Below are 21,799 nucleotides of genomic sequence, written 5' to 3'. Positions count from 1 at the left end.
ATTTCTCACGTTAATTAGTACTCATTCTTCTCTGTAAAACCACTAAACATGCTAAAAAACTTCCTTTTAATAATCACTACATACTCCTAAGCACTGTTGTTGCAGAGATGAATACCTCCAATGCAAACTCGCAGCTGAAGAGATGTTTAGAGGTCTCAAAAATGAATATCAAATTGTTTTATTCTCTTAAAGGCAAAAGCCACCTTTGCTACATTGAGGCTAATTCAGCAGTGCTGATAAGGAAATGTCTGCAGGCATATTCCACTTGCTAGCACTCATGGCACTTTGACTTGTCCCTAGAGCTGCACTGAAGCCACATCTTGCTGTAGCTACACTTCAAAAAAAAGAAAAGAAAAGAAAAGATGAAAATGTGCACACGGAGCCAAACCCAACCCTGTGGTAACCCCAGTGACTTCAGTGTTACACCAGGAATAAAAGTAGGGCTGCATTTCACAGCAGCTCTCATTCCTGTAATCTTTTCCAAAACACTCTCCCAGGAGCAAAGACAAGCACAGGCAAACATCTTGCCAATAAGTGAGTTCACAGGGATTGCTACAAGTCACTAAACTGTCAGCAGCAGAAGACCAGCAGTGGGAACAAAGCACAAACACAGGACAGCCAATGCCCTCTAATGGGCTGGAGTTTTACCATGAGCTGGATAAACAAGGACACGCAAAGTCATCGGAGCGGGTCTCTGAGACGGAACGCAAATTATAGGGTGCCCTGCTTTGTACCAGAGGATGGTGTTTGTGTTTCATCAGTACTCCTTTTGAAACAGTGCAGATGAAAAAAGCCTTGGCAAGACAAATGAAAATGGGTCTAAGAGCTCAGTCTTTCCTCCGTTGGACTGCTTCCATAAAGAGCGTGAGCATCAATTTATGACTGTGTTCCTCTATCCTCCTTCAAGCCTCCACATTTATACCCTCCTCACCTCTTTAAAATTTTATTTACTTTTAGTCAATACTGTTCTAGGAGCAAAACCAACACTGTGAGACCTTCACAACCTCACTCACAAAGGGAAAAGGAGTGATGGATTGAGCTTTCCTGCAGGAAACTTATCACATGTCCCTTGGCTTTACCATGCATTCCCTTTCTCTCTCAAGAATCTCAAAACCAGTTTCTGGAATTTGCCCATCCAAACCAAAACATGCGTCTGTGCTTCTTACCCAATCATTTTCTATAAATTTAAAATCAAGAGTTTCGTTAAGCTTTCATTTTGTTTTCTGAGGCTATCTTCAAGGAGCCATAACCCTGGGCCAGCAGCAGCCTGAAATGCTGGGCTTGCACAGGTCACAGTTTTGTCCTTGCAGCCTGAGGATGCCCCAAGGCAAGAATAAAAATGTTAGGACATCCCCCTTCCTCTCCCCAGCCAGGGGCCCCTGCAACCCTTTTCTGTGGGGATGGGATCAAAAGCCTTTTGTTCTCGTCATCCTCTTATGCCTTAAGTTACATTTTTGGGAAGGCATGGGGAGAGGGAAACACCCTCTCCTTTCCTCGCCTCCTCCATCCGAGGCCTCAGCTGTGGGGAGCAGCTGAAGCGATTCAGGCTGTCTGGAGAAGCCACAGATGTCCCTCAGTGCCACTGGGCAGCTCTCCCATCACCAGCCACCCCAATCTCACCCAGGTGCCACCGTGGCCACCCCTCACCCACAGATTCCAGTGCCCTCAGTCCTCCTTGAGCAATCCTCCAGGTCCCCACAGCCAGATGAACACAAACCTCTTGGAAACGCCAATTTAAGGATGGTTTTCAGACCACCACAAAGAGCAGTGAAGAAACTCTGGCTGCTTGCTTACATGAATGTCGCAAAGCTCTCATTAAATCAAAGGCAGACTTACAATATTTCTTCAAGCAAAATCTCTGCTCTTCTCAAAGTCTCCCTCCAAAGATCAAAAACTACAATTGCTTAACTTAATCCACACAGAGTGATCATTATATTTGCTTCCCTAAAGATCAGATTTGTTCTGCTGCCTATATCTAAAGGTAATTTCAGTCAGAAAATGAAATGGTGCTCTCCTGACCTTTTGTCTTCCACGACCCATGAATTACCAGCACATTACAGTATCCCCCAACACTGTGGAAGCTTGGCCATAATGCAATGTCTCTCTTGTAAGTGAAATAAACTTGGTATGCCACTAAAAGGCATTAAATTATTTTCATTATGCCACACAGAATGTAAAACACTTACACTGTTTTGATTTCAAAATCCTTGGAGAACAATTATGCTCTCAGGGCCATAAGACTCTATTAGAAAGTCCTCAGAAACCTAGCATGGTTTCAATAAATCCTCCAACACTACAAAGCAGTCACTCAGTTTGAAGAATGAAAACATGAGTTCATCCACTGCAAAGTCAGGATGTAAATTCTGCTCGTACAGTACCCTGCACTTCCTAACACATTTTTTCCTACTCAACCAGGGCAACACTTTTAAGTTTTCAGCATCCAGCATGCATAGCTCCTTTTCTGATTGAAAATTAACTGTATTTGATTTAAGATTAGCATAAATATGAGATGTGCCTATGCTTATGGTGTTACTAGCTACCAGTATTAATCAGCAATTAGATATGCACAAATAGCCTTACACATATATAATCTAACAAATGTTAACGTTCAGGATTAGGAACCATTAAAAAAAATCAGTGATTGTCAGATAAAAATGTTAATTTCTTTAATTTATACAAAAAGAAAAAAAAAAAAAGCTTCAAAACACCAAAAAAGCAGATTTCAGGGGTGACTAATGTGGTTGTAAGGATCCTGATTAAAAAAAAATAATTGCAGCCGCCTTTATTTTGGCTGATGGGTTGCTGAAGCCTAAGGAAGGCTTTAGAGCAGAAATACTCAATAAGCCTGTTTGTATGTGCATGTACTCCTAGGAGAAGCACAACCTCCTGATCAGGCAAACCATCTTCCCTTCCCAAAGGGAAACAACACCACTGAGAAGTGATCAGAACAGGGGGATATGGGCAACCAGAACAGGGGGATATGGGCAACCAGAACAGGGGGATATGGGCAACCAGAACAGGGGGAGATGGGCAACCAGAACAGGGGGAGATGAGCAACCAGAACAGGGGGAGACGGGCGAGGTTTCATCCCCTTGGGCAGGGGCTGTGCAGGACAGGGAAGGGGAAAGCGAACACCCCAACCCGGAGCTTTCATCCCGACTCTTTTCTGTTGTTTTTCTCCCAGACAGGACATTCGGTGTGGCTGCAGGGGTGACATGGCAGCTGTGGAGGGTCACCAGCAGTGCCCGTGACCTCAGCTGGGGCACAGCTGGCGGCAGCTGCGTCACCATCTGCTCGGGGCTGGACCCTTCTGCCCTGCCAGGTAGTGGAGAGGGACAGGGGAGCATCCTTGGGCCATGGCCAGCCATCCTCAGGCACTGCCACCCATCCTCGGTGCACTGCCACCCATCCTTGGGCACTGTCACCCATCCTTGGGCCATGGCCAGCCATCCTCAGGCACTGCCACCCAACCCTGGGCACTGTCACCCATCCTTGGGCCATGGCCAGCCATCCTCAGGCACTGCCACCCATCCTTGGGCACTGTCACCCATCCTTGGGCACTGTCACCCATCCTTGGGCCATGGCCAGCCATCCTCAGGCACTGCCACCCATCCTCGGTGCACTGCCACCCATCCTTGGGCACTGTCACCCATCCTTGGGCCATGGCCACCCATCCTCAGGCACTGCCACCCATCCTTGGGCACTGTCACCCATCCTCAGGACACTGCCACCCATCCTCAGGACACTGCCACCCATCCTTGGGCACTGCCACCCATCCTCAGGACACTGCCACCCATCCTCAGGGACTGCCACTCATCCCTGGGCACTGCCACCCACCTCTGGGCACTGCCACCTGTCCTCAGGACACTGCCACACACCCCTGCGCACTGTCACCCATCCCTGTGCACTGTCACCCAGCCCTGTGCACTGCCACCCATCCCTGTGCACTGTCACCCAGCCCTGGGCACTGTGACCAACCCCTGGGCACTGCCACCCATCCCTGTGCACCGTCACCCAGCCCTGGGCACTGTCACCCAGCCCTGTGCACGGGCACACGGGCACAGAAGGGCTCTGTGGCCCCAAGGAGGAGTTTGGAAGAGGGAATAGAGAAAGGAAGGGATCCCGGGGGAGCTCGGAGCCGCGGGACGGGAGCTCTGCCACGGGGAGAAGCCAGCATCCCTCCGTGTGTTTATGGAATGCTGGCACCTGACTGAGAGCCAGGGGGAAAACACTGAGAGAAAAAGAAAAGACACAAAAGCACCCCTGACCTGCCTCTCTCATGGGGAGGCTCCTAAAGGCAACAAAAACTTTATCACTCTGCAGTTCAGTATTGCATAATCTGCAACACCACCAGGCAGACTGCACCTCCCTGTCTTCACCACTCAGTGAAAAATCAAGAAAAATGCCTAATTGTTTTTATTCCCGGGGAGTGACACATTTAAATGCTTCCTTCAATTATTGGCACTCAGTCACAGCATAGAACCTGTCAAAGGCAACTACACAAGGTAACCAGTGAGACAATTCTGTGTCAATATTGCTTCCCTTGTGCCAGCAGAGAAGGAGCTGGCTTGGACAGTCCTGAGCACCTCCTCAGCTCAGCTGAGCTCTCTCAGCTTCACAGATTCCATCACTATTTACTCCAAAAGAACCAAAATCAGAACCAGGAACATGGTGTAGAAACAAGCTGGGCTTTACAGTTCTCACGTTGGAACAGTTATTTCCAAAGGCTAAACGCGTACCACTTACCATACATTTTGCCTTCATCTGATAAGATGATTTTCCTCCTCCCACACGGCGGATAGATAGCTAGAGCCTCCTGAAAGCTCTGTTCAATGTCAGGACTCCAGACACCTTCTGCATCGTTGTCAATAGGTTTATCTGCAGAATCACTCATTCTTTCAATGTCTTCGGCAGGACTCTCGCTGCCGCTCCAGCTGCTGGGCTCAATGGTGATGGCTGGGGTCTCCAAGCCTAAGCCTGGAGTCTTCAAGGGGATAAACCTGCAACACAAAGAGCCAAGCCCAAAAGGCGTTAGCGGCGTGGAACTCCAGGCTGATGTTTCTGCCCGCCTCTGCTGCGAGGGGAACAGCGGCCGAGCGGCACCGGCGGTAACACCAGCACAGGGGGCACCCAGGAAAAGGGAAAAATTAATAACCATTAATTTAATGGTTAAATGGTTCATTTAAAAATTAATAGCCATTCCACCTCAAACGAGCACAGGTGGAGCAGTAAGGCTGCAGGAAGGCGAGCCCTACGATCTTTTCTGTGTGCAATTACACGAGGGCATGGAAAATCAGATTATTTCTCACAAATAGTCAAAGTGCCACATTGCATCTGGCTGAAGACTGGCACCCTTAAAATAAATAAAATAAAAAAACAGTGTACTGCCACTGGCTGGAAGGGAAGCACACTGATTTATGCCACAGTGACCACCAGAGCCTAAAACCATTTGGACCCAAAAAACAAAAGCAAAAACTATTGTTCGCATTCATCCGGATGTCAGTGGATTAAATGGAATTATACCAGCGATGCCACAGCTCAATGTAATTAAATGGAAAAGGCTGTAATTTTCAGATCTTACCCATATAAATAATATAATCAGAATCAAGCCAAGCTACATACAAAAAGAAATCTTTAAAATGATAATACCAGAGCAAGGAATTACAAGAGAAGATATATGCTTTGCCTGATTTAAAAGGTCTCTGTCACAGAACCATAGCAGAACAAAAATTACAAGCTTCAAGTTGCTGAATCAATTTAATAAGAAATAATTTAATATAGCTGCACCTGCTCACACCAGCAGAGCTGCAGATCTGTCAGTGTTCCTTTTATATTTTTCAGAGAAATACAACTCTGCTGTAAAGACTTGCTCCAGGCAAAAAAGCTGCTCTACCAGACCACGTTCACCTCTGGTGTAATTCTTCGGGAAGTCAGTGAAATAACACCAGGAACAGATTTGGCTCAACATGTCTAGGCATAATGCTGTTTTATTTTGAAAAAAGAAGGAGTTTGGTGACTCTAACAGATCTGAGTGGATGGGAGTGTTCAAACATGCACACACGAGCTGCAAACACAGTTAAAAATCCACTTTCCTTGTTTCCACAAACACTGAAAGCCCCTAAACTGTAAGATTTTTATTCTGTATGGGCAGAAGAGAGAGGCTTTCACTTGTGCACAGCTCTGTCCTCCTGCTGATAACGCCTCTCGCTGGGGTCTCAGGACACCATAAGACAACAGGTGAAAAGCAGCAGAACAGCATTCACCCCACGGAGAAGGGAGGGGAGGGTACATGTGGAAGGCCATGACACCCATGACTATCCAGCTCTGGGCTGGAGAAGTGCCTGGAAGAGGAAATCTTTACAGCAGCCCTCACCCCAGCTGCCCAGCTGCCTGATCACCAAACCCTGACGGTCCGGTCCCTCCACGGTGTCCAGCAAAAAACCAGAGCTGCAGGCTGGGTCTCACCAGCCAACACTGCCATTTCTCATCCAGAGCAAGGGTATTTCCACCTCTCCAGGCTCCAACAGGAGCTCAGAGGGATCTGTGTGTGTGGAAGGGGCTCTCTTGAGCTCCATTTTCCCTGGCTGTCCCTAGGCAGAGGCATTTCTTGACTCTGCAGTGGTTTGAACACTTCAGCACGGCTTACGACGTGTTTGTGCCTCCCCACCCGTAAGAGCCCGGCCAAGCACTGCCCCAAACACCCTCTAACAGCTGAGGGACACACGGGTTCACAGGGAGCCACACACGTGGAGGTGGGTGGGAACTCCAGCCAAAGCACACACCAGGTTTTTTAAGTTGTCATCACACAAAAGGAGATGCAAACCTTGGTAAAATAGTGAAACCCCATCCTTCATAATCCTCGGAAGGCTGAAGGGTCAGCCCCCTGTACACAAGATTTAGCCCAAGCATGAGCACAGCAATACTGGGAAACTACTGACAAAATCAATCATGTCCACTTGAGCCTTCACACAGAGGGGGAATCTTTGGTGAACGAGAGGAAATTGAATGTTGATGGGGATAATTAGGGGGAGGGGTCAGTTTTATTGCAATAGTGCAGGGGAAAATGGCTGCTGGGGGATTTACTGGCCTCACGTGACCGAACCATGATGAGCATTTCACCAGAGGACAGCGTGGGGTGGGACACATCACTGGCTCTGTTTTCCAAAGGTGACTACAGCAGGAAATCCTTCCCCTCCCTGAGCCCAAGCGCAGCACAGCCACGGGCAGCTTCTGCTCTGCTCAACCACCCTCTGCTTACAAAACCTGCCACAGCCATAGCCTCAAGTCCTATTATCATCTTAGAAACCAGCCCCTGTTATTACATTATGCTGAAATAATAATTAAAATGCACAAGGAACACAGGGAGGCTCTAAAGTAATTAATGTTACTTGATAGTCGTGTTATATCTTGCGTTGTGTTTACTGGTGAATTTTCACGAAGGTGCTATCTGCCTTCCCATTCCTCTTTACCTACTTGGATATCATCTTGAGGCACTCACAGCTACTATTGCAGCCTCTAAAATGTAAGATAACCAAGTGTTCCTTGCAGCACATCTCTACAAGAGGGGCATGGGACAGCCTGCTGGAGGAAAACCTCTCGTGTTAAAGGTTATTTGCAGTGATTTCCATTTTGGTGAATGCTGACATTGCAGATCGAGCCAGAGGGCCAAGGAGGAAAAAAACTTGTATTACAACTGCTAAATAGCTCCCTCTTACTTCAGGAATAAAATGAGCTAACCCAGTTAATCATTTCCAGCTCAGCTCAATGTATCAAAAGGGAATTCCACCTCCTCCTTAGCTTGAATTCTAAGGACTCAACTGTGATGAAAAATTTCAGACCTGTTATGCTGGAGTTCAACACAATTGTCAAAAATAATACAAGCTGTCAACAGACGAGCTTTTTTGCACATTTCTAATGAGCTATAAATCTCATGTGAAAAATGAGGACTTACAATCCAATATAATCTTATAAAAAACTTTACAAAGTGAGCCTACTTTATATTAGCAAACTCCAAATCTTGCAATGCCAGCTTTCAGCAGAGGAAGAGCTAAGCTCCTGGGGGCAATTAGCCCCACCTCCCCTGGCCAAAATCAGCACTTGTATGCATGACAGATCAAGTTGAAGAGTTCTGTATTTGCTTTTTATCACGTTAACTTCCAAGAGAACCAATTCCCTACTTGCACTTTCTGTTAACAAAATTAAAACACACATCAACACTACCTAGAAAACCAACCAACCAACCAACCAAAAAAAAAAAAGCCCCAAACCCACAAAATATAGAGGGAAAAAAAAATGGAAAAAATAAATGTTTTGGCTCACCCTGTTGTACATTCTAAGGCTGCTTAAAGCACATTGCTGCAGTTTAGGTGGTCTCTCTTCAGAGTTTTCCTTTTAACAGCAGCCTTACACATTTCAAGACAGCTTCCCCTTTGCATAAAACTCTTTTAGCTGCAAACCAAATGCATCTGTCTTGCAGTTGTAACTCTGTGCAGTTAAGTCAGTTCTAAATATATCTGTTTTCCTCATGCAGTCATTAAGACACTTTTTCTCTGCATGATGGAGGTATGTGTCCCCATCAAACAGCGCAGTGTCACGCTCAGGAACAGAGAAACCATCAGGGCAACAGAGGGTTTTAGAAACATGTTTTATAGCCAGGCCATTCACGACAGCTTGGTGAGCTACAAGATATGACTTACTGTCATTATGTTCACTCACTACAGCAACTTGAAAAATTACTTTAAAATCTCAGAGAAATACGGCCAGCTGTTGTCAGAGCCGACCAAACCAGTGTGTTTAACTCAAACCAAATGATAGCCTGCAACTTCTTATCAAGGGAATGGCTTCTTTACCTACACAAAACATTCTCTTACGCCTTTCACTTTATGAGCAATGCAAACCTGGACTTGCCCAGAAAGCTGCTGCTCACAGACCAACAACTGAGATCAATGGCTCCCCACAGGAGCCTACAAGTGCAGATCCTCGATACCTTCCATAACCTTCAATATTTGCACAATGAACTAACGTGGAAATGCTGTCTGTCAAAAGTCACTAGAGCTGGGTCCAAACTTAGCTTCCAAAAGTTAAACCGTTTCCTCTGTTTGTCTGATGAATTTAATTCCTTGAATTTCAGTGTAGGGGTGCTGAATGGTGCCTTCCCTGCTCTGTCAGACACCCCCTGGGAAAGGATTAATGCTCTGCAGATATTGGAGCAGGAACACAAGAATGACAGCAAACACGCCTTGGTTCTGAGAGCTGTCTGAGGAAAAAGCCCATTATGCCTCCCAAGTGTTCTAAACTGTGTCTGCTGGAAGGGGACCAAGTGCAGGTATTTCTGAGACTGAACACCAGTGCTGTTATCCACACTGATCTTCTCACTATGGATAGATGCAGATTGCTACCAAATCATTCCTACAGCCAGATCAACATTTCTGAAACACGTCTTTCAGGGGAAAAAAAAAATCTTAATTCTTGAAGTAGAGATTTCAAGCACTGAAGGGGTAAATGACACTTTTAAGAATACATTATATTTTTAGTTTGTGAACAATCCCATCTTAGCCTCAGTTATGTAAAAACAATGGACTGAGGAATGCAACAAGCTTTTTATAAACATTAAGATGGCAATGAGCAGATGAGTGCAAACCAACTAATTCTAAATTTGCAGATGGCAGATTTTCTCTGAAGGCTCGAAAAGTTGCAGGCCCATGGGATTTTCTTCTGCTTTGTTCAGCAGTGCAAATCCACAGCTGGAGCGCCAAAGCTCTGGAGAGGATCCAGAGGAAGAAAGTTATCAGATCTAGAAAACATGACCTACCAGGAAAGGAATTGGGTTTGTTTAAATTTAGAGAAGAACTGATGTGAGAAGATAACCACTTTCAAATAAGGAAAAGGTAAGGGCAGAGAAGCAGCTCTCAGCCGTTCCTACCAAGGATGGGATCCAAAGTGAAGAACTTGAGTTGCAGCGAGGAAACCTCAGGCTGGGCATTTGGGGGATTGTTCTGACCCACCAAGAGTCCCACACCAGCAGTGACCAGCTCCTGGGGCAGAGGCTGTTGCCAGCAGGGGACACGAGCATCTCTCAGGAGCCAGCTGAGGCTCCGTGGGGCAGAGCCATGAACCACACGGTGCCTTGAGAATGAGCGCTACAAGGGCCCAGCCGTGGGAGCACGTCCTTGGCCAGGCACGGGGGAATCCAGCTGCCCCAGAGACTTCCCAGATGTCCCAGGGACCAGACAGCTCTGGCAGCTACAGGGCGGGGATCCAGGCACAGCCAGGCAGGCTCCTGCAGACACCGGAGGAGTTCCTGTGCCCCGCACAGCTGCTGGGGGACAGCGCTGCCAGCACCTGCCAGGCAGCTTGTGGAGACAACCAGCACGGGGAGGAAGAGCAGGATGGGGAGGAGAGGGCTCCATCTCCTGCTGCTGCTGTCCCAGCACGGGGAGGAAGAGCAGGATGGGGAGGAGAGGGCTCCATCTCCTGCTACTGTCCCAGCATGGGAAGGAAGAGCAGGATGGGGAGGAGAGGGATCCATCTCCTGCTGCTGCTGTCCCAGCACGGGAAGGAAGGGCAGGATGGGGAGGAGAGGGCTCCATCTCCTGCTGCTGTCCCAGCATGGGGAGGAAGAGCAGGATGGGGAGGAGAAGGCTCCATCTCCTGCTGCTGTCCCAGCACGGGAAGGAAGAGCAGGATGGGGAGGAGAGGGCTCCATCTCCTGCTGCTGCTGTCCATGGGAGCTTGGGGAATTGAGGCTGCCTCATCCCCAGAAACCCCATTCCACATCTGCTGGATTGCCTGACCCTGCCCATCACATCCAGATTTTCCAAGCTCTTTCTGCACTGAATAACGTAAATATGGAATTGGTGGGAAGCCTGAATTTCTCTAGGATTTTATCTTTCTACTTTGCCAGTGGAAGTATCTTTGCAGTGTTTATGCAAGTCAAGCACACAAAGAAATTTAAATAAATTTTTTATTTACAAACAAATTCACAGTGGATTTTGTAGCTGTGATGTGTAACTCTGTATGGATTTGTCTGATTCTCTAAAGCATTCAAATGGTATTACTTTCAGGAAAACACTCCATCTATTCCAGGCCCTTTATATATAATTTCTTTTTATGAGGAATGGATATAGCACAATTCGAAGAATGAAAATGTAAATAATTTACAGAGCATCTAGTGGTGAAATCATTGGATTAAAATTACTTTATATTGTATTTTTGTTGCAAGTTCCAGTTATCAGCAATTATTCCCTCTAAGAAGAAAGAGCACAGGAGAGAGAAGCAGCCCATTTCTGGGTTAAAGTATTCCTTTAGAACTCAGACTAATTCAGCCATTCACATTTGCCACTGAAATGACAAAAAAAAAGGGGTTTTCTCTGACTGCAAGAACACTTCAAGAAGAAATTCTGATGCTTTGCTTTTCTGGTGATCAAATACTTCCATGCAGTGGTGCTTCCATGTCCTTCCTATCATTCATATAAACTAGCTTTGTTATCCTAAGACTGAATTTACCATTTTTTGCTTGGGATTCGAGCTATTTGTTAACTGCCAGCTCCCTGTTTCCCATTTGGCTTTGGGTTCTGTGCAGGGATAACATGATCAGTCCAGCCACAGCCACAGAGCACCTGTGGAAGGCACATGATGGTTTTTTCCTGAGGTGAGTGCATCTTGCAGTGAATTTGGATGCATTTCCTTCTCCTCAATTACCACACTCAGGGTACTAAAAAAAGTAGTAGGAAGACAGTGGCATGCCAGTGTGTAAAATACCAAGAAATACCAAAACCACTTAATATCAGCAAAGTGATGGTTTTCTTCCAGCAGAAGTCGGCAGCCTGCTCATCTGAGAAGATTTACATGTGTACTTCCACAAACTGTGAGGAAACTTACTGAACAAAGGGGGACTTAGATCAGCAAGAGTAGGCAGCATATGGGCTTAAATGTGAAATTAGGATTACAGGAACTATTTATAAAGAGAAACAATGCATTCTCCTTGAATTGCTCTTTTTCTTTTGCTCATAGAAACAGATTACTCAGCAAAGAGTGGGCTGATGCTAATACATGGGAATTCTTCCCTTTGGAAACAGCTTTCAGCTCTGCACTCTTTATGAAAGTAAAAAGTCTATTTGGTACCGCTCTGAGAGCTTCATTTATTGTTTTTTCCAAAGGCTGCTTTTGTTGATAGATATAATTATTGTCGCAAGGATGTTGAGTCATTAGCCCCAACCCACTTTTCTTGTCCATTAGTTTTAATTTCATGCCATTAATAAAATGGTTCATCTTCTCAGTGGGGAAATGACTGGATTCTGACTGATTCTGACTGTGCCTATGCCACACTCACGGGCTCGGGAGGCTTTGTGCTGCACCAGCAGGCAGCTCCAGCTTCAAACCACGTGCTGTCGGGCTAGTGGCCATCAATCCAGCGTGCCAAAGCGCTTTCCAAGCGGCTGCAGATCCCTCATGGGCCGTGGTCTGCGCTGATCACCACGCTGGCACCGGGGAGGGGGTGAATCTCAGCATACCCCGCTGAATCCCCATCCCATTACGGTCACAGCTGCTCCAGACACAATTCCTTCCCCACGGGACACTGGAGCAGCCACGCTCATCCAAGGTGCTGGTGCTCATCTGCACCCAGCTGCTTTTGATTCTCAGGGTGTTCCTGGGATTTAACCCAGCTCCAACACCGCGCTGTGGCGACCAACAGAGATGATTCTGGATGTGACTTGGTGCCCAGTGGAACGAGGAGCAGTGAGAGCAGCACATCTGCTAACTGCAGGAAGCAAAGGGAAGGACAGAAGCTTTAGCAGCTGTGGGAGGGAGAAGCCATTCCTCCTGCCCCATCCCAGCTGCTGTGCTGTGCAGCGGCCTGGCACCCAGAGTGTCAGCATCCATTGACACAGAGTGCTCCAGCTGGGATCCCTCATGCCAAAAGCTGCCAGGCTGGGGATTACCAGTGTGTCACTCAGTCCCCAGTTAGCAGCTGAGGGTCTGTCCATTTGGGGCAGGGGGCTGTGCTCCCACAGCAGGTGGAATAGCATGGGCTGGCCCAAGGCCTGTCCTTTGGCACCGAGAAATGGTCTGTAAGAAACATTCCCAGCCCCAAGACCTGTAGGGAGAGGTCACAGAAGGTCCCAAGGTCTGCAGCCACTGCTTTTCTTGGGGCACGTTTGTGGAGTGTGTGTTTGGCAGGGCACTGTAATCCATCCTGCTGCCAGCACAACAGAAAATAAAAACTAGTATGTGCGACTGGCTGTCAGGACAATGAGCTCCTTTGGTGTACAAGAACTGGGAAATGGGACAGAAAAATAAAAACTGGCACGTGTGACTGTCAGGACAACACGTTTTTTTGGTGTAAAAGAACTGGGGAATGGGACAGGTGCAGTTGTTGGTTACGTTCAATAAATCTGGAATTTCTGGAACACCTTTAAGCTCAGTCACGCCATGGAGGCTGAGGCAGGGGTTCAGTGTGCACAGAGGCTCTGTGCCCTCCCAGCCACCCCACAAATCACCACCTACACCAGAACAGCCCAAAGGAAAGAGGCACTGGGCCTCCTCCAGCTCCAGTGTCTGCCTCTCCATACACACAGCTCTGGGATCCACACCTGGATCCAGGCACAAACACACTCCATTCCATTGGAACTATCCACCTTCTGCATCTCCTGGTGCTTTTCCCACCTGTCCCAGCTACCTGGGAGCAGGTGAATGATGCAAATGCAGTCCATGGCCTTCACATGGACAGAGGAGCTCTTCTTTGTAGTTTGCTGTAAGTGCCTTCCCACAGGCAATCATGTTCATTTTCTACCCCAAAAGCCAAACTGGAACTATTAATACCACCTACCAAGTGTTATAAATACCAGAATGAGGTACACCCTTGATCTCTGGTGTGTTACTAGCTTCCTGTTGGGACCACATACGATCCATTGCTCACACAAACGATGGACTTGGCAGCAAGGCGCTCTGTCTACATGTAGCTCTGAAAACAAATTTTCCCCCCCTCCCAACTCCCTGAGCCTCACTAGTTTATTGGAGTTCCCATGTCACACAGACATTTGCAAAACCAGATGGAATCCTTCACATTCATAGCTCTCTTACTCTATTTCTGGCATATGACTAACTGGTTTTATACTCCAGCTTTAGATTTTTCTCTCTCTTTTTTTTTTTTTTTTTTTTTTTAATAACTTGTTTTCAGGATGAAAGGTTTTTTTTCCACAATGGCTGCAAAAACATGAGTGTTCACTCTAACAGCTCTGAGTGAGGTGGGGAAAGGAACAGAAAACCACCTGCTTGAACAACTTTATGTAAGTTCAGTCAGGAAAAGGAAAACCAATGCTATTTGAAGGGTGGTCCAACATCTGACTGGTTCACATGTAACATAAAACTGTCACCTATATAAAAAATATTTTATATAATGATTTAAGTATTCTGTTAAACAGGTACAAAAAAGGCACAGTAAAGTAAAAGGTTCATTCATTTACTCAGGTGCATTTGTTTAAATAAGAAACAGCCATAAGATTAACCCTTTCCCTACTCCAAGCTGAAGAAGGTCCCTTCTTGTATGGAGCAGGAGAAAAGCAAATTTTGGACAAACTGCAACCTCCAATTGGCCAAAGCCACCCCTGGAATCCAGTGCTGGCACCTTTTATCCCTCAAGCCCACTTGTTCTCTGCTTTGCAGATGTTATACAAACACCCCTTTGTTTAAGTGCAAACACACACACACACACAGAGACTTTCTCAAACATTTGCTGGAAGAGCTAAATTGCCGCTGAAATTCATTTTGCAAGTTTAGAAACTCTACCAAGCCCTCTCTGTGAGCTCCAGCCCTCTGAAGCTGCTGCAGAGCTCGTGAATGTCTCATGCTCACCCCAATGTGCTGGTTTTGTACCAGGCAAAACCGGGAGAAAAGCATTTTATTCTGTTTTGGTGTTAGTACTCAAGCTCCAGCCCCAGGCTCTGATCCTGACAACACAGAGCCATTTCATACATATGAATAATCACTCCAAGTTTAATGAAGCTCCTGACATCTCCATTAGCAATTGTTTTGGCTGCAAAAAGGCCCTGCCTATCAGCCCTGGAGGAGCCTGGAAACAGAGGACTGATAATACTGGGAGGCTCACTTTGGGAAAGGCTGATAGGACACTGAACTGCAAGACAAAAAAAAACCCAACAAACCAGAAACCTGAAGGGGTGAAATCACAGTGCCACAGCCCTCAGGAAGGCTGAGATTTAATCCTGATTTTCTGGCCCTGTTCTCACCAGTTCTGAACAGAAGGAGATTTCAGAAACCAGCGTGTGGGATGGGACAGGACTCGGGGTCTGTGTCAGCCTGCAGTCCCCATCACACACCACAGCCCACCCCGGGTTCCTGTGTCTACACAGAAAAATCAAAGCCAGGATTTTGTCTGCAAGCTCACTAGCTGTCAAGAAAAGTATTTTAACTCATGTTGTTTCCCAAGTGCTGGCAGCAGTGTTTTGGGTGAATTACCCGCCAAATTAAATTTGAAGTCTGAGGTGTCTGTCTGTCTGTTACAAAGGAAGCCTTCTCTGCAAGGAAATGAGCACTGCCAAGAGCACTGCAGCTTCTTCCTTCCATCTCACCTTGCCCCCAACACCTGTCCTCCCACAGCTGGGGAATGCATTGGCTCACTCAGGTCCTGTGACTGTTTCATGGAGATAATGACACATCTATGGCTTGCACTTCTTCCATAATGGAAAAAAATTATTTATTGCATCTCATCTTAGATTCCTCTGAGAATTAAGGATGCTTTTATGCAGCAGGACTTGCATCTTCTGCAAGGGAGAAGTAGAAAACACTTTCCTGCTGAGATCCTGAAACAATCTTGAACTGTGGCAATCTTTAATTGCTGGACATAAATAAAACCTGCAGTGACTGGCTATAGCATTTTCAAAACTCAATATAATAGTTATGCAGTTATTCTGTACTTCTCTTGTAGTTATTGCCTGTTGAGGAAGCAATTTCAGTCTTAAGCTCTGACTTATATTTCCAGTCTATTTCAACTCCTTGTTCACTGTAGTTTAATCCTGCTTCAGGGGGTGTCAATCTTCCACAAAAATAACTTTGCTGGCAACCATTAGAATTGTGAATTCACTGGACGCCAGTGGAGCTAAAGAAGAGATGGCTGGGTTCAGGCAGCAGAAAACAGAACATCAGAAAACCCAAACAAAAAAGCACAAGCCTTGGAACTAATCCTGGTAATTCTCCTGGACTTTAAAAGTCTCAGATTTAACAGAAACAGCAATTTCACAGCACACCCATTTCTGCCCCAGCAGCCCTTCCTCGCCTGCGCTCACCATTCACATTTCCACGGGCAATCGCCACCCACCTCAAGAAGAGCTCCCAGCTGTGACTGCAGCCCCGGGTGCCCCTCTCAGGAGTGTCCCCCAAAGCTGTGATGTCTCCTGAGAGCAGAGGCCATCCCCTGCCCCAGATCTGCCTGAGCTCAGCAGAGCCTGGGCCATCCTCCGCTGCTGAGCCACCCTGCACGCACACAGCTCTACTCAAAACGAGCTCAGAAAAAGACCAACTCAATTATTTATACATTTAAATTATGTTAAATCACACTAGCTCTTGAAAATTACCTCTGTTTTTCATAAAATCAATGCAAAAGTGTTCCTTTAACTCCATTTATTGTAGTGAAAGCTGAGCACCTGTAGCACGGTTTCTCCAGTCTGTTTTGAATTAGAGCTTTAGGGTGGCTTCACGTTGACAGCTGAGACTTCAAATTTCACAATTTACTTCACCACCACCAAACACCATTCAAACCCTGCGCTTTTTTTTCCTTTTCTTTTTAAATTTCAGGCTGCAGGCTTTTCAGTCCTTGCAGGGCAGGCCTGCCTTTAAGCCAGAACAATTTCTGGCCTTGTAGGGTGAGCAAATGTCAGGATGGGAGATCTGGACTCATCAACCCTGAGCTATTTAGTGCTGTCTCTAGTGGATCTAACACTTCAAGAAGAGCATCACAGTGCCCTTGGTTCTTCTCCTGTTCAACCACTGATTTGCTGTACAGTTCTTTAAACCTTCCTGTGCTTTACCATTTGTCACATCCTCTTCACCCAGAAGCCCAGTCAGGTTGTGATCCAGTACCCTCAAACCTTACTGCTAGTTAAATCCTTGGAAATCCCAGGCAAACATATTTCATTTCCCTATTTTTTGCTATTATTAATATTAAATGAATACCAATTAGAAGGGGAGAGCGACCCAGGTGAAAAGGAATGACCCAGAAAGGGAAGGAGCCAGCAAATGACCCAGAGAAATGAAAGTATTTTGGCTTTCTTCCTCACAATAGCTGTTGGTTTCATCAAATGACATTTTTAAAATTTTATTTGAAAGCATTAAAAAAATGCTGATGAACATTACAGTAGAAGCAAGCTTGGCTCTTGGGAGAGAAACATTATGACTTAGAGCCAAGGACTTATTTTTTACATCTGAATTATTTTTTGAACAGCATTTCCTGGCTCAATGTCACTGCACCACAGATAGATATGACAGCAGATAAGTGTATGAGATTTTAGATCAACAAGAGTGTTACTTTTACAATGAATACATCTGTAGTCAGAGCTCAAAAGTGGGTTTATTTCTGTTGTGCATTGAAGATGTATTGCACACTGTTTTATTAATGCACTTTTCTTCTTAAAAAGGAATGCAATTTAAATTTTCTGACACCGCAGCTGCAGTTTGATGGTTGGGTTTCCTAACCATGTGGATTTGCAGTAACAAACTTCAATTTTCTTTCCCCCTCTAGCTCACCTTTCTGCCACCTTGATTTATTTCTGTTTCACAGCTGTGCCTACCAAATGATTCTTGCTCTCACTCCACACTTTTCCCCCTCTTCCTGCAGCTGATCCAAACTACAACACAAATTTTCTGGAAATGTGAAATTAAAGAACTCTCAGAGCAAGAATACGATGTCCAGAATTGAAAGGAACAATTTACCACAGGGTGGGAGGAACAACCTGAAGGCTAGAGGTTCAAATTAAGGAAAATTTAAAAACTCTCCGCTTAGATTCCACCATCAGTAGTCACTACAGCACGCCAGGAACTCTTCCCTTCTATGAAATTTACCCACCTCTGGGATTTACAGCACTAACCACCATAAGCAGCAATTGCTTGAGTTGCATACATAAAGCCCCAAATACTCTCAAAATCAGTGTTGCTGCCTTTAAAACCGGCACCAGGAAACCTTAGTAGCACAAACATTATCCAGAAGGCAAACCTATCCAAATAAACAATGAAAACCAGACTGAAGCAGAGAGCAAGGGAATACAGCGAGAGCCAGCAGGATGAAAATTCATGGGTAAAACGATGATGAAAACCCAGGGAGCTCCTTCCCCTCTCCAGAGCAGCACAGACATGGAAGAGAGCTGGGTGCTGTGCCCCATCCAGCAGAGTTTCCCTCTCCCAGTGCTTCACAGGGATTCAAAGGATGAAACCGTAGCCCTGTGTTTCTGTGTTAATCACTGAAAAGTCACTTAACCTTGAGCAGTTCCCTCACATAACGAGCTTGAGTCTCCCAGAAAGAGGGCTGGAGGACACCCCCAGGCCTGTCCTTACCCAGGAGCGTGTGTGGGTCCTTGGTGGGGATGTTTGGACCTGCCTTGGTGGGGATGTTTGGACCCTGCCCAGCAGGGAGGGCTCTGAGGAGCAGCAGAGTGTGCAGGCTGCAATTACAGGGACGCTGCACGGGCAGGGCAGCCCAGCTGCCAAGCACGCGGAGATTTGCAGCGATAACAATTACACTTAAAAGCCTCACTACACGTCTGAATGCATTTACACATTCTCCTTTTACTCTCTATTTATTATTAATGGCAGCTCAGCTAATATCAAGACCCCAGTGTGTTTGGCACTGTAGGGGCACAGAAGGGCAGCAAGTTCTTGCTCTGAGGAGTTTACAGCCTAATTATGAATGACAGCAGATGGAGGGCAAACATCCTGAGCCCTTCTGCTTTTCATTAGGAAACTCAACTCAGGTAACAATTTATAACCAGACAGAAACAATTAGAGGCTCAGCCATGTGCCAGAGCTGGGCTGCAGGCTCATCCCAGTCACACACGGTGTGACAGTGGCCACTCCCAGGACAGGTCCCAGGAGATCCTGGCCTTTCCACACCACCACCTGGATGGAGATTCTGCAGGAAGCCAGCAGGAAAGCACGTATTTACACCCACATCTGTTCACCAAAGGACTTCACGTGGAAGCCCAGAACATGCATCTGATGGCGTTTCTCACTTCCTCAGGTTTCAGATGTCATTCCTGAGTCTACCTTAAATTAGCTGCCCATGTAACTTCATATTAATCACCTGTGAAGTCATTAAAGCCACAGGTTGCCCTTCTAGATCTCCACAGAAAGAGGATTTTGAGGCCATAATTGATGAATTTTGTCCACCTGAGGACCATACTGGTAATTCACCAGGAAGCTGCAGCCTCATGTGTTCCTCACATGTGGAAACTCTGGTGGGGGCAGCAGAGCCGTGGGCCAGGCTCTGTGGGGCTGAGCTGCACAGGGACATCTGAGGCCCCTCAGCTGTAGGAACACACTGGGGACCCAGCTGAGCTACCAGCATGTGGAGGAACAGCTCCCATGGACAGCCAGACCTTGGGATACAGGATAATACTGTCAAGGCAGAGGCCTCGTCAGGAGCGGGCTCAAGCCTTGGCTTCTGGCTCTGCAGCCTGTCCTGTGGGATTGGCAGCTTGCTGATCCCTTCCCAGGGCCCTGGGAGGACACTGAGAGCTCCTCTTGTGTAGAGCCTCTTGTACAGAAACTCTTTCTGCAGAACCTCTTGTGCAGAACCCTCTAATGCAGAACCTTTTGTACAGAACCTCTTGTGCAGAACCCTCTAATGCAGAACCTCTTGTGCAGAGCCTGTAATGCAGAACCCTCTTTTGAAGAACCCTCTTGTGCAGAACCTTTTGTACAGAACCTCTTGTGCAGAACTTTCTAATGCAGAACCTCTTGTGCAGAACCCTCTTTTGAAGAACCCCCTTGTGTAGAGCCTCTTGTGCAGAACCTTTTGTACAGAACCTTTTGTGCAGAACCCTCTAATGAAGAACCTTTTGTGTAGAGCCTCTTGTACAGAACCTCTTGTGCAGAACCTCTTGTGCAGAACCTTTTGTGCAGAACATTCAGCACAAGAAGTGAATTTGCTAACACAAGGTACAGAATCAGGGTGCCAAGAAGAAGAAAATGGGCATGGAAAATTCAGATTCCCACAAGGGCACGCAGCTGTTTTAGGAAGCCAGAAGTACCTAGCAAGCTGCTGATCACCAGCCATGTCTATGTAGAAGAAAGGTTATTTATTGCACCACACTGTGGGGATGACTGCATCAGCAAAGAGTCCTGAGCCTAAAAATCATTTTGTTCCCATCAGTAAATTCACAAACAACTCATAGAACAGGAGCAAAGGTCTGATACCACAAGAACTAAACTCTTCCTGGTTATTCTCTATTCTCAGCCAGAGGAGGGCTCGCACAGGAGGACGGGCAGGTCTCTAGAGCAGTCCCAGATGCAGGCAGAGGGGAGATCAGTGTCTCACTGAGCAGCTCCTGGGGCTCAGTGTGTGTGCAGGGCTGGCTCTCTCACCCAAACTTCCTCTTGTGCAGCCTGAACAGGGAGCCCAGCTATTGTTCTGGAGTAATAGTACAAATTCAGGATACATTTCGCAGCACAAAAGGGTGAGAAAACCATTTTGCTACTGCAAAAGTTGACTTACAATTGCACAATTAATCTTCTCGGATTTGTTCTTGTCAAACACAGCCTCTGCGTCTTACAGAGATCCTGCAATCTTCTTTATGCCACAGCCCCGTGAAATGTGAGAATAAAAGGAAGACAACTCGGGGAAAAATACTTCATAATTCAGACTTTTCCTTCCTAATAAGCAAAATCCTTGATAGAAGACTTTTGTCCCAGCCAGGCTTCAAGAATGATGTTCAGGGGCTGCAGAAACTGAATGTTTCTTGAGGATCCTGATGATTCTCCCTCAGAGAAACCACCATGGATCAGCTAAAGAAGAAATCTGAGGAGGAGACTGCTGCATGTCCAGATTCCTTCTCAGATATTATGCAGAGCAGGGGGGAAAGGTATATACCCTTGGAAGACAGAATAATAATTTGAGTTATTGGTCTCTCCTCCCGGGCAGCATCAGGATTAGACAACTGATGTAGAAAGCAAAAGATTTGAGAATGGTTTGAGACTTAACCACAGGAAATTTTGAACAAATCCTCAAGTCATCCTTGAATCTTCTGTTCCTTTCTTCAAATTATTTCAGGTATTCCAGCAGGCCAGGGGAGAAGGAAATGAGTACGTGGGCACTGGTGACTTCAAGGTTGCCTGGAGAGCAAATCAGCTCCAGAAAGAGAGGGTGAAATCTCCAAGGCAAGGAGGGAGCTTTCTGTCTCCCACACTTGATGTAATCATGAACTGGATTTTCAGGGGGGCTCTGCTGTAACACCCACAGCAGCTGGTGGCAGTCCAGGATGGCTCCAGAGGCAGAGAACCTTCACTCCAGCAGCTGTGGGCTGAGAGGGATTTCTCACTAGAGCCTTAAAGCAGAGCTCCAGGGCTTTAAGCACTTGGGGGATGCAGATTAAGGAAGCCACAAGTGGTTTCTTGTTGCCCTGCACCCTCCACTACATCAGCCAGGAGCTGGCAAAAAACCTTCCCCTCTGGCTTTCCCAGGCTTTCAGCATATTCCAAGCAGGGGAAGGGCACCTTGGCTTGCAGCCTGGGCTCCCCTCTCCCCGGGAACGGAGCTCCTGAAGGACTCACAGCATGGGGCTGCAGGGACATGGCT

General features: G+C 46.6%; 1 protein-coding gene across 5 annotated transcripts in view; it reads right to left on the bottom strand.

The window, feature by feature from the left end:
• The window catches only part of TEAD1 (TEA domain transcription factor 1), a 153,512-nt gene that overhangs the window by 96,330 nt on the left and 35,383 nt on the right, over positions 1 to 21,799 (bottom strand). For 4 of the 5 annotated variants that reach the window (XM_058836726.1, XM_058836734.1, XM_058836717.1 and 1 more), the window contains exon 3: positions 4,747 to 5,000. In XM_058836726.1, the coding sequence (XP_058692709.1) occupies positions 4,747 to 4,894 (148 nt within the window). In that variant the 5' untranslated portion in view covers positions 4,895 to 5,000. Of the gene's footprint in view, positions 1 to 4,746; positions 5,001 to 21,799 lie in introns of those variants that run through there. The other variant, XM_058836750.1, reaches the window with a different exon arrangement.

This window comes from Poecile atricapillus, chromosome 1 (genome assembly GCF_030490865.1).
Source record: "Poecile atricapillus isolate bPoeAtr1 chromosome 1, bPoeAtr1.hap1, whole genome shotgun sequence".
Taxonomy (NCBI): Eukaryota; Metazoa; Chordata; class Aves; order Passeriformes; family Paridae; genus Poecile; species Poecile atricapillus.
This window is presented reverse-complemented; position numbering and strand designations above follow the sequence as displayed.